Source organism: Rhinoderma darwinii, chromosome 12, assembly GCF_050947455.1.
Source record: "Rhinoderma darwinii isolate aRhiDar2 chromosome 12, aRhiDar2.hap1, whole genome shotgun sequence".
NCBI lineage: Eukaryota > Metazoa > Chordata > Amphibia > Anura > Rhinodermatidae > Rhinoderma > Rhinoderma darwinii.
The window spans coordinates 9,029,114-9,041,318 of NC_134698.1; the positions used below are offsets into that span (position 1 = coordinate 9,029,114).

General features: G+C 46.8%; 1 protein-coding gene across 2 annotated transcripts in view; it reads right to left on the bottom strand.

The window, feature by feature from the left end:
• Positions 1-12,205, bottom strand: part of LOC142665240 (uncharacterized) — a 39,072-nt gene that overhangs the window by 5,523 nt on the left and 21,344 nt on the right. For both annotated transcript variants that reach the window (XM_075844869.1, XM_075844870.1), the window contains exons 2-4: positions 10,610-10,936; positions 2,987-3,229; positions 1,818-1,964 (exon numbers count right to left, since the gene is read on the bottom strand). In XM_075844869.1, coding sequence (XP_075700984.1) covers positions 1,818-1,964; positions 2,987-3,229; positions 10,610-10,936 — 717 coding nt within the window. The remainder of the gene's footprint in view (positions 1-1,817; positions 1,965-2,986; positions 3,230-10,609; positions 10,937-12,205) is intronic.

The following is a 12,205-nucleotide window of genomic DNA, read 5'->3' on the forward strand; positions in this document are numbered from 1 at the left end:
TAATATGTGACTGCAGCTGGTGACATAGACCCTGCACCTCTGATAATGTGTGACTGCAGCTGGTGATATAGACCTGCACTACTGATAATGTGTGACTGCAGCTGGTGACAGACCATAGCTGGTAATCTGCATTTTCATACCCAAGTGTGAAGGAGGCCTAAGGCTGCATTCTTTGAACAAGAAACCCCTCAGAAGCTCGATTGAGTCAAGTCAACTCTGAGGCACAGACAGCCACTGTTTCCTCACAAGGCACCTTCACAAATACGTATGAAAAGACAAATCAAAATATGGATATGCAATACGGGTCTGTTTTATTTTCCAATTTGTTCCTGTATTGTATCTTTTTTTGGTTCCATATTTTCTGAGTCGTCCATTTTTCATCCTTATTTGTTACTTTTTTTGTTGAGGGATTAACCATTTTTTTGGAAAGCAGGAACAAATAAGAACACGTAAACTATGCAAAAAGGAACATGCATTTTAAAAAAATAAACCCATTGACCTCTATTGGCTAAAACCAGTATCAATACATTCAATCCATTTTAACATGCTGGGTATTGAAAAAATAAATAAATCTGCATTCGCAGAAAAAAAAAATGGAAGACTAACAACTTTTTGACCCCCAACACCACTAGATAGGTGTAATTAAAACAGAAAGATAAAGGATGGATCCAGCGCTGAGACCAATGTGTCTGTTAAAATCGGGAACTTCTTCCAAGTTTTATTCCAAAAGAAAAGGTAGTTTAAAATTGACAATAGGCGTTTTCCAAAGTACAATGGCTAATTGAAGATATAGGCGGTGCCTACGCGTTTCAGACGCGAACTGCGTCCTTAGTTATGGCTTTTAGTTTCACAAGTGGTGAGACAAGAAAATTGGCGCAAATTTTAGCGCAACTATAGTTTACGCCAAAATCTGCGACTTTCCTTTGCCAGAAAACCGTCACAAATCGATTGATGAAATCCCCCCACTGTAGGTTGCTAAAAAGAAAAAGGGGCCCAATGGAGTGTAACACACTGCAGGATCAGACTACACGCAGGATTTGTTTGTAGTCTGTAACCATGGAGACACATAGGTTTGCATAAGAGCTGTATACACAAAATGGTAAGATATTTAAAGAGTCTCTGTCACCAGATTATAAGCGCCCTATCTCCTACATAATCTGATCGGCGCTGTAATATAGATAACAGCAGTGGTTTTTATTTTGAAAAACGATCAATTTTGAGCAAGTTATGAGCTAGTTTAGATTTATGCTAATGAGTTTCTCAATGGACAACTGGGCGTGTTTTACTTTTTACCAACTGGGTGTTGTACAGAGGAGTGTATGATGCTGACCAATCATTGACCAATCAGCGTCATACACTTCTCATTGTTCCAGCCCAGCATCTTTCACTGCACAATCACACTGTGAATGAAGAGAAGTGCAGGACACTGATTGGTCACTGATTGGTCAGCGTCATACACGCCTCTGTACAACACCCAGTTGGTAAAAAGTAAAACACGCCCAGTTGTCCATTGAGAAACTCATTAGCATAAATCTAAAATTGCTCATAACTTGCTAAAAAAATTATCGTTTTTGAAAATAAAAACCACTGCTGTTATCTACATTCCAGCGCCGATCAGACTATGTAGGTGATAGAGCACTTATAATCTGGTGACAGAGCCTCTTTAAAGGCTCAATTAAAAAAACAAAAAAATGGTTGCAAAAGTAGCGTAATTCTTACAGCCCACCATTAGTCAGGCGTCATGCTCCCAGTAATACCTTGAACTAAAAAAAGTCTGACACCGATGACCAGGAATATCACATACATCACATTGTTACCTGAGAAGTTCATGAGAAATATGCTAGTGATGTTTCTCGGGAGACTGAGCGTCTGATTACCGGGCCGTCCTCCACCTGGGCCCCATATCACTCTGGTCATATTCCGAAACATTGTGCGACCCAAATGACCAGATTTTCCATTGAGATCTAGGGAGGAAACCGAAACGGACATGTCAGAAAGACCTTTAAAGGGAACCACTCATAGACTTTCTATTGAGCCCATACACCGATACATTGATTTCCGGAAAAAACAGAACAGACCCGAAACAGCTGAGCGCTCACACGTATGCTTCTGTCGCTTCATTTTAGCGATCAGTGGGGTCTCAGTGCTCGGACCCCCACCAATCAAAACGTCTGACGTGTCACTAGTTTGTCAAGCGTTTAGTTACCCTTTAATAATAAGATGCATAGCCAAAAATCTTAATGCCATTTTTATATTTCAGGGCCATGGATACTTTTAACATTCAGAAAAGTTTTTATGTCAACATAGAGGGGTTTTCATAAATGTGTGATAGGTGGGGATTCCATGTCCACAGCGCTCTCCATTCTAGTCTATGGGAGCTGGCTCGCTATGATGAAGGCCAGTTGACTAAAAGATCCTGGCTGGAGAAGTAGAAAAGACCATACACAACCTCCAGGCCGCGGCAGGGTCCGAAAGGAAGAAGCGGAGGAAGCCTGAAATGTCAGCTGGCCAATAAAAAGTGTTACAGGCAATTGTGATCAGTTAACAATTGTTAGTTGCTGATAATTGCCCCATGTAAACACATCAGATGAAGGAGAACTCGTTCAATCACAATTTGTCGTCGGCTCACAATAATTGCACCATATAAATGTGGTAATCTGATCGACGTGCTATATCGTCGATCGGCAAGTGTTCAGGTCCTTTTAGATTGCCCGTTAGTCGCTAAACAGAGAGACAGACATTGAGTCACAACAGCACACACAAATCAGGGGTCATTGAGATTTTTGGGTTCAACATTCGATACAATGGATAGGCTGGGACAGGGGTGATCGTTGCTGATCATTATTTTTTTGTATTTTGGCCTTGCTGAAAGGTCTTACGTTGGATAATCCAAAACATCTGCAAATTCAGCATTACGTTACATTTATGACCGAGGATTTTTATGGCACCGTTGTTTACACTGTATTGATTTAATCCGGGGCCTTACCTTTTATTAGGGTAATATTCTTACTGTCCGTACTGACTCGATTAGAGACGTGAACCGTGATCATCCCGGTGACATCATCAGGGACTGTGATTGACCGATTATCACCACTCAGCCAATTCCAGTCAGGCAGGTCTCCTCCACCCCATCTCCAGATGATGGTGTCCGGTTCTCCAGGACAGACCACAGTGAGGGATATAGTCCTATTAGTGACGTTACGGAATAGTTCATGGATCCAGACTTGTTCTAGAGGGAGGAGAACGTTTTTTTAGTTTTATTTCATTGATGGATCGACATCTGAAATCATTCATGGACAAACCTGAGACAAGGTTAAGAGGCAGCAACAACCCGCTGTAGAGTCCAAACCACCCAGTTAAAGGAAATGTATCACCTATAATGTTTTTACTAATTAAAACCAGATAGTGAAACACTTTTTCTACCAGTTTTTTTTATTGTGATTTTTTTAAATTATATTTTCTGTACATGAATATGGGGGCACCCATCTTACATGAACAGCTGTTAACAGCATTTAGAAATGTGCTTTACAGCAGTCAAATGGACCATAGGATCCGGTGAACAGGAGGTGACCCATTGACTTCTAAGGAAGACTGTTATGGGCATGCTCTGTGCAGAGGTCATTGCGCACGGAGGGGAGCGGTGTCCATCGCCTATTGACAATAGTGGATCCTGTGTTCTCTATATAGAGGTATTACCGGATGTTGTAATCCTGCCTAGTAGATACTACTAGGCAACTCTTTTAGGAGATTACGTAAGGGATGGGTGCCAGACCCCGAGGTAAAACCCCTTACCGCATAAAAATTGTAGATAAAGAGATAAGTCAGAACTCCATATAGAAGGTGTAAAAAAAATATTATTTTTGTTACTTTTTATCCATATCAAACACAAAACTGTGTGATAAGTAATCGTGCCTGTAAAGGATCTGCCAGGCACAGCTTCGGGGTTAACTCCCAGAACTAATCAGTCAGCACCTGAGAATACATCCCTGAGACTGACTCCTGCTTCCACCATTCAGGCTGGCAGGCTTAGGAGTGGGAGAGCCTATCGTAACCTGGCCAGACTCAGCTAGCTCCCGCCCTCGGTCTATTTAAGCCTGCACTTCCTGTCCCTCGGTGCTTGTTATTGCTTGTGTTTCTTTCCTTGTGGTTTCCTGGCCCAGCTACAGCTCCTGCTATTTTTGATCCTGCTCCATACAGACCCTGGCTTACCGACTACTCTTCTGCTTTTCGTTTTGTACCTCGCACACTCCTGGCTTGACTCGGCTCGTTCACCACTCTGGTTGCTCACGGTGTTGCCGTGGGCAACGGTCCCTTTTCCTTGCTTGTGTTCCTTTGTATGTTTGTCGTGTTTGTCGTGCACTTACTGAGCGCAGGGACCGCCGCCCAGTTGTACCCCGTCGCCTAGGGCGGGTCGTTGCAAGTAGGCAGGGACAGAGTGGCGGGTAGATTAGGGCTCACTTGTCCGTCTCCCTACCCCCTGCCATTACATAATAACAAGCCCATACCTAGTCTACCCCTGGTCCCCGTCACCACTATGGATCCCCGTGAGACCCTGGCTCAGCAAATGCAGGGTCTCTCCCTACAGGTCCAGGCCCTGGCTCAGAGGGTCAACCAGCCTGATGCTACCCTGGTAGTTCCCCTCACCGCACCTCTTGAACCCCACCTCAAGTTGCCCGACCGGTTCTCAGGGGACCGGAGGGCTTTTCTCTCCTTTCGGGAGAGTTGTAGGCTTTACTTTCGTTTAAAGCCTCATTCCTCAGGTTCTGAGAGCCAGCGGGTGGGTATAATTATGTCCCGGCTCCAGGAAGGGCCCCAAGAGTGGGCCTTCTCCTTGGCTCCTGACGCCCCTGAACTTTCCTCCGTTGATGGTTTCTTTTCTGCTCTCGGACTTATTTATGACGAGACTGACAGGACTGCCTTTGCCGAGAGTCAGCTGGTGACCTTAGGTCAGGGTAAGAGACCTGTTGAGGAGTATTGCTCTGACTTTCGGAAGTGGTGCGTAGCTTCTCGGTGGAATGACCCTGCCTTAAGGTGCCAGTTTAGGTTGGGTCTGTCGAATGCCCTGAAAGACCTGCTAGTTAGCTATCCCTCTTCTGACTCCCTAGACCAGGTTATGGCTTTAGCGATACGACTTGACCGACGTCTCAGGGAACGACAACGTGAACGTTTGTGTTTTCTCCTCCGACTCCCCCATGATGCCTCCCGAAGCTCCGTTGCTTCGTTCCTCCCCGAAAGATTCAGAGATACCTATGCAACTCGGGGCCTCCGTGTCCCCCCAACAACGTAGAGAATTCCGCAGGAAGAATGGTCTCTGCTTCTACTGTGGGGATGACAAGCATCAAGTGAACAACTGTCCTAAGCGTAAGATTGCAGCCAGAGAACTTCCGCGTCTAAGTGATCATCGGGGAGGTCACTTGGGCGCACAGGTATTTCCCGTAAATATGAAACGTACTAAGATCTTGCTTCCCTTTCAGGTCTCTTTTGGTGGTAGGTCTGCTACCGGCAGTGCCTTCGTGGATTCAGGGTCCTCTACTAATATCATGTCTGTGGAATTTGCTTTGTCCCTTGCTATGCCTCTGATTGATTTGCCTAAACCTGTCCCGGTAGTGGGTATCGACTCCACTCCTCTTGCTAATGGTTATTTTACACAGCATACCCCTGTTTTTGAACTCCTTGTTGGCTCCATGCATTTGGAGCAATGCTCTGTACCGTTGATGCAGGGATTATCGTACGATTTTGTTCTAGGTCTTCCCTGGTTGCAGTTGCATAATCCTACGTTTGACTGGAATACTGGGGAGCTAACCAAATGGGGTAATGAATGTTGTACGTCATGTTTTTCTGTTAATTCTATTTCTCCCCCTAAGGAGGCGAATACGCTACCCGAGTTTGTTCAGGACTTCGCTGATGTTTTCTCTAGGGAGGCCTCCGAAGTGTTACCTCCTCATAGAGAATACGATTGCGCTATCGAATTGGTACCAGGAGCTAAGCTTCCTAAGGGTAGGATATTTAATCTTTCTTGTCCCGAACGTGAAGCTATGAGAGTGTATATCCAGGAATCCCTGGCCAAGGGTTACATTCGTCCCTCTTCTTCTCCGGTAGGTGCTGGCTTCTTCTTCGTAGGGAAGAAGGATGGTGGTCTTAGGCCATGCATTGACTACCGTAGCCTGAATAAGGTCACGGTAAGGAACCAGTATCCCCTTCCTTTGATTCCTGATCTCTTTAATCAGGTTGAGGGGGCCCAATGGTTTTCTAACTTGGATCTACGGGGGGCGTATAACCTTATTCGCATCAAAGAGGGGGATGAGTGGAAGACTGCGTTTAACACGCCCGAAGGCCATTTCGAATACCTCGTCATGCCCTTTGGGTTGTGTAATGCCCCTGCGGTCTTCCAGAATTTCATAAATGAGATTTTGAGAAATTACCTGGGGATTTTTCTGGTAGTGTACCTTGATGACATACTGGTGTTTTCCAAGGACTGGTCCTCCCACATTGAGCATGTCAGGAAGGTGCTCCAGGTCCTTTGGGAAAATAAACTGTTTGCCAAAACCGAAAAATGTGTGTTTGGGGTACAGGAGATTCCATTTTTGGGTCAAATCCTCACTCCTCATGAATTTCGCATGGACCCCGCCAAGGTTCAGGCTGTGGCGGAATGGGTCCAACCTGCCACCCTGAAGGCGTTAGTGTTTTTTGGGGTTCGCTAATTATTACAGGAGATTTATTGCTAACTTCTCGGTCATCGCTAAGCCCCTTACGGACCTCACTCGCAAAGGTGCTGATCTCCTCCACTGGCCTCCTGAGGCTGTCCAGGCTTTTGAGGTCCTTAAGAAGTGCTTTGTCTCGGCCCCGGTGCTGGTTCAGCCCAACCAAATGGAGCCATTTATAGTGGAAGTTGATGCATCTGAGGTGGGAGTGGGGGCTGTCTTGTCCCAGGGTACCAGGTCCCTCACCCATCTCCGCCCCTGTGCCTACTTCTCCAGGAAGTGTTCGCCAACTGAAAGTAACTATGATATTGGCAACCGCGAACTCTTAGCCATTAAATGGGCATTTGAAGAGTGGCGCCACTTCCTGGAGGGGGCTAGGCACCAGGTAACGGTCCTTACCGACCACAAGAATCTGGTTTTCCTAGAATCTGCCCGGAGGCTAAACCCGAGACAAGCTCGATGGGCGTTATTTTTTACCAGATTCAATTTTTTGGTTACCTATAGGGCTGGGTCTAAAAATATTAAGGCTGATGCACTGTCGCGTAGCTTCATGGCCAGCCCTCCTTCGGAGGAAGATCCTGCTTGTATTTTGCCTCCAGGTATAATCATTTCCTCGATCGATTCTGATTTAGTCTCTGATATTGCTGCTGATCAAGGTGCAGCTCCCGGGAACCTTCCTGAGAACAAGCTGTTTGTTCCCCTGCAATTCCGGCTAAGGGTACTTAGGGAAAATCATGACTCCGCACTATCTGGCCATCCAGGCACCCTGGGTACCAAACACCTCATTACCAGAAATTATTGGTGGCCTGGGTTGCCTAAAGACGTTAAGGCCTACGTCGCCGCTTGTGAGGTTTGTGCTAGGTCCAAGACTCCCAGGTCCCGACCAGCGGGCTTACTGCGTTCGTTGCCCATTCCCCAGAGACCTTGGACACATATCTCCAAGGATTTTATCACCGATTTGCCTCCATCCCAAGGCAAGTCGGTGGTGTGGGTGGTGGTGGACCGCTTCAGTAAGATGTGCCACTTTGTGCCCCTCAAGAAACTACCCAACGCCAAAACGTTGGCTACCTTGTTTGTCAAACACATCCTGCGTCTCCATGGGGTCCCTGTCAATATTGTTTCGGACAGAGGGGTACAATTTGTTTCATTGTTTTGGAGAGCCTTCTGTATGAAGTTGGGGACTGATCTGTCCTTCTCCTCTGCCTTCCATCCTGAAACCAATGGCCAAACGGAGAGGACTAATCAATCTCTAGAACAATACTTAAGGTGTTTTGTCTCTGACTGTCAATTTGATTGGGTCTCTTTCATTCCCCTCGCCGAATTTTCCCTTAATAACCGGGTCAGTAACTCGTCAGGGGTCTCTCCTTTTTTTTGTAATTTTGGGTTTAATCCACGGTTCTCCTCCGTTTCACCTGGTAGTTCCAACAATCCCGAGGTAGAGGTCGTTCATCGGGAACTGTGCACAGTCTGGGCCCAGGTTCAGAAAAACCTAGAGGTGTCCCAGAGCGTACAAAAAACTCAGGCTGATAAAAAACGTTAGGCTAACCCCCTGTTTATGGTCAGGGATCTAGTGTGGTTGTCGTCTAGGAACTTGCGTCTCAAGGTTCCGTCCAAGAAGTTTGCTCCCCGGTTTATTGGGCCGTATAAGGTCATTGAGGTCCTCAATCCTGTCTCCTTCCGGCTGGAGTTACCCGTCTTTTCGGATACACGACGTGTTTCATGCCTCCCTCCTCAAACGCTGCTCCCCGTCCTTGGCTCCCTCGAGGAGACCTCCTGTTCCCATCCTCACCCCGGAGGGGGTGGAATTCGAAGTGGCCAGGATTGTGGACAGCAAGATGGTCCAAGGCTCCCTCCAGTACCTGGTCCATTGGAGAGGATACGGGCCCGAGGAGAGGACTTGGGTACCCGCCCGGGATGTTCACGCTGGGGTATTGGTCAGGAGGTTCCACCTGCGTTTCCCCAGTAAGCCAGGTCCACTTAGAAAGGGTCCGGTGGCCCCTCATAAAAGGGGGGGTACTGTAAAGGATCTGCCAGGCACAGCTTCGGGGTTAACTCCCAGAACTAATCAGTCAGCACCTGAGAATACATCCCTGAGACTGACTCCTGCTTCCACCATTCAGGCTGGCAGGCTTAGGAGTGGGAGAGCCTATCGTAACCTGGCCAGACTCAGCTAGCTCCCGCCCTCGGTCTATTTAAGCCTGCACTTCCTGTCCCTCGGTGCTTGTTCTTGCTTGTGTTTCTTTCCTTGTGGTTTCCTGGCCAAGCTACAGCTCCTGCTATTTTTGATCCTGCTCCATACAGACCCTGGCTTACCGACTACTCTTCTGCTTTTCGTTTTGTACCTCGCACACTCCTGGCTTGACTCGGCTCGTTCACCACTCTGGTTGCTCACGGTGTTGCCGTGGGCAACGGTCCCTTTTCCTTGCTTGTGTTCCTTTGTATGTTTGTCGTGTTTGTCGTGCACTTACTGAGCGCAGGGACCGCCGCCCAGTTGTACCCCGTCGCCTAGGGCGGGTCGTTGCAAGTAGGCAGGGACAGAGTGGCGGGTAGATTAGGGCTCACTTGTCCGTCTCCCTACCCCCTGCCATTACAGTGCCTGTGATTGTAAAGAGATGACTACTGAGAAGTGATCTCTACAGAACAGGAAGGGTCAGTTTATTGTGAATAGTGAACCCTGCATTATCTATATATAGAGGTGTTAGCGGTCAGTGTAATCCTGGCCGTGATGATAATGAGATGACTGCTGAGAGGTGATCTCTATGGATCAGGAAAGGTCAGTCTATTATAAATGGTGGTTCATGTGTAATCTATATAGAGGTGTTACCGGTCAGTGTAATCCTGCTTGTGATAATGAGATGACTGCTAAGAAGTGATCGCTGCAGAACAGGAAGGGTCAGTCTATTATGAATGGTAGATCCTGTGTTATCTGTATATAGGTGTTACCGGTCAGTGTAATCCTGCCTGTGATGATAATGGGATGAGTGAAAACTGCAAGATTTTAGTACTATTTATTTTTTTTTTCTAATTCCAATAATAACCTAGAAGGTTTTAAAAAACAATCTTGAATATACAAGAAAATCATTTTGTAATGACATATTCCCTTTAAGAAGCAAAAATGTGAGAGCTTTTCTTTACATATCCCTGGAGGCAGTGCCCCCTCTTCCCATATAATAAAAAATAATACGTGTTGCCTCCTCGTTTCTCATTTAGTCACAGCAGGCCTCCCTTCCATTAGTGACCATGTCATTGTACTCAACCAATTCCTCTAAGTAAGTAGTCACAGCAAGGCCTACCACCACCCTCCTGCAAAGCTACATACAGCATAAACGTAGCCTCCTACATCAGTCTCTGCTAGATTTAGGCCATGTTCACACGTTCAGGATATTATGAGCATTTAGTTGCAAATTCCAGGCCTAAATCCTCATCAAATCTACTAACATTCCACATCCAAGGCAAGTAAATAGGGTGTTTCATATCCCATTTACACGCTTCTGAGGAAAAAGAAAAAAACTGCAGCTTTGTCTGCGCGGGTAGAAAAAAAAAAAAAGAATAATCAACAGGAGTAATGAGCACGAACCCTCTTGTAAAATACACATCAGATTTGCCATAGGCAAATCTTCAATGTGTGAACTTAGCCTAATATTAATTTGATTCGGTCCTAGACAAATACTAAAAAGGGATAGAAGTCAGCTCTATAAGTCAGGGTTCTGCAGCAACAGGCTGTAGAGCTTGATCCAAACAACGTAGTTGAGGAGCAATCTCTGCACAATTGAGATGCTGACTTAGCTGTGTAGACTTTGACAGAGTATGCAGAGTGTGACGTGAATTACAGCAGGCATGGAAGAAGAGTTTATCTACACCAAGCAAAGCGAGAAAAGGTTTTGATTTAGGGATATATTCAGTCTTACCATGAAGAATGTACATGATCTCGCGATACGTTTCTTTTTTCCCATTGCCGTTCTTGTGTTCCAGAGTATAAAGGCCGCCATCTTTCTCGGTTACATTGCTTAGAGTGATACATCCGGTGGTTTCCTTCACGCTGATCCTGCCCTCAAATTTATCTGGTATTTGGTATGTAGCATGACAGGGGATGTAGATCGTCACAATTCCATGATAAATCTTATATAGATTATTGGGTTTACATGGCTTAAAACAAAACGTTATATCCGAAGACAAAGCTGCGTGTTTCACTTCTCGGCTTTTGGTCAAATCGAGTTGGATAAATAGTAGAAACACTGAAAAATAAAAATAAAATATCATTATATACACACACGTTCCCAAAATAATCAATCATAACTCAGACTCATGGGACCGCACAGCGCATAACAGTCCCATGAACGTGTACATCAGTTATTCACCGTTCTGCATCAGACAGAGGAGAAGTGCGCTCAGATGTTCCCATATACTATAATGGAGACCGCCAGAACTCCCCGTTTGCAAACGCTGCGGTTCGCATTATAAGTCGGTAACGTGGGATCCCGACACTGTACAAATCAAAAAAAGGGTATTCTGATTATTAGATATTAATGGCAAATTCTACGGATCTGCCATAAAGGTCTATAGTTGGAACACCCCTTTAAAGCGGTAATCCGATCGGATGAAAGACATTTATGGAAGAGCCATAGGCCAGTCAAAATGTACTGATGTGTAGCGCCCATGGCCGCGGGACGTCGGATTCACTCAACTCCCGACGCCCGCAGCCATGGATCTGTGAGCGCTGGCCTCCGTCTCCCTCCTAGGAGATGCCAGCGCTCACTTCCGCTCCGTCCGGGTCCCGTAGGGTGCGCGCGCACGCTCACGCCCGCTCTTAAAGGGCCAGCGCGCGCACATGAAAACAATGTTCATTAACCCACATGATTTCCTGCCCTATAAGAATGCCCCAGCCCTTCTGATCCTTGACTGAGCGTTGTTAGTCTTTCCCTGTCTGTCTCGCAAATGGTCCCTTAGTGTCTCCCGTTCCAGCTGTTACCCGTGCCCTGTTACCGTTCCTGTATTCCGCATTGTTCCTGTGCCTACCCGTGTTAAAGTGTCATCTGCCACGTCAAGTGTCATCTGCCACGTCAAGTGCCATCTGCCACGTCAAGTGCCATCTGCTCATCGGATACTGCCCGCCACGTCTGGCGCCACTTTCCGCACCTGCCTCCATCCGTGCTGAAGCTACAGTCACCGTCCGGACTATTTCAGGTACCTAAGCATTACTGTCTGCTATCTTACTTTCACATAGACTGTGACCTGGTCAGCTGCCTCCCCGCTACGGCGGAGCGGCCTAGTGGGTCCACAAACCCAGTGTCCGTGACATGATGGCCGGCCTTAGCTATGTTCGACCAGTGCGGTCGCACAGGGCGCCAGCCGCCACACGGCAAGAGGGGCGCCAGCGGGTGTGTGTATCCCCGCGCCGTTGCAACTACCAGCGGGGATACACACACTAACTGTAGTCGCACCCGGGCGCTTCTTCACTTAGTGGCTACCGCTGTAGCAGCCATGGCGGCTGCTAGCGGTGACAC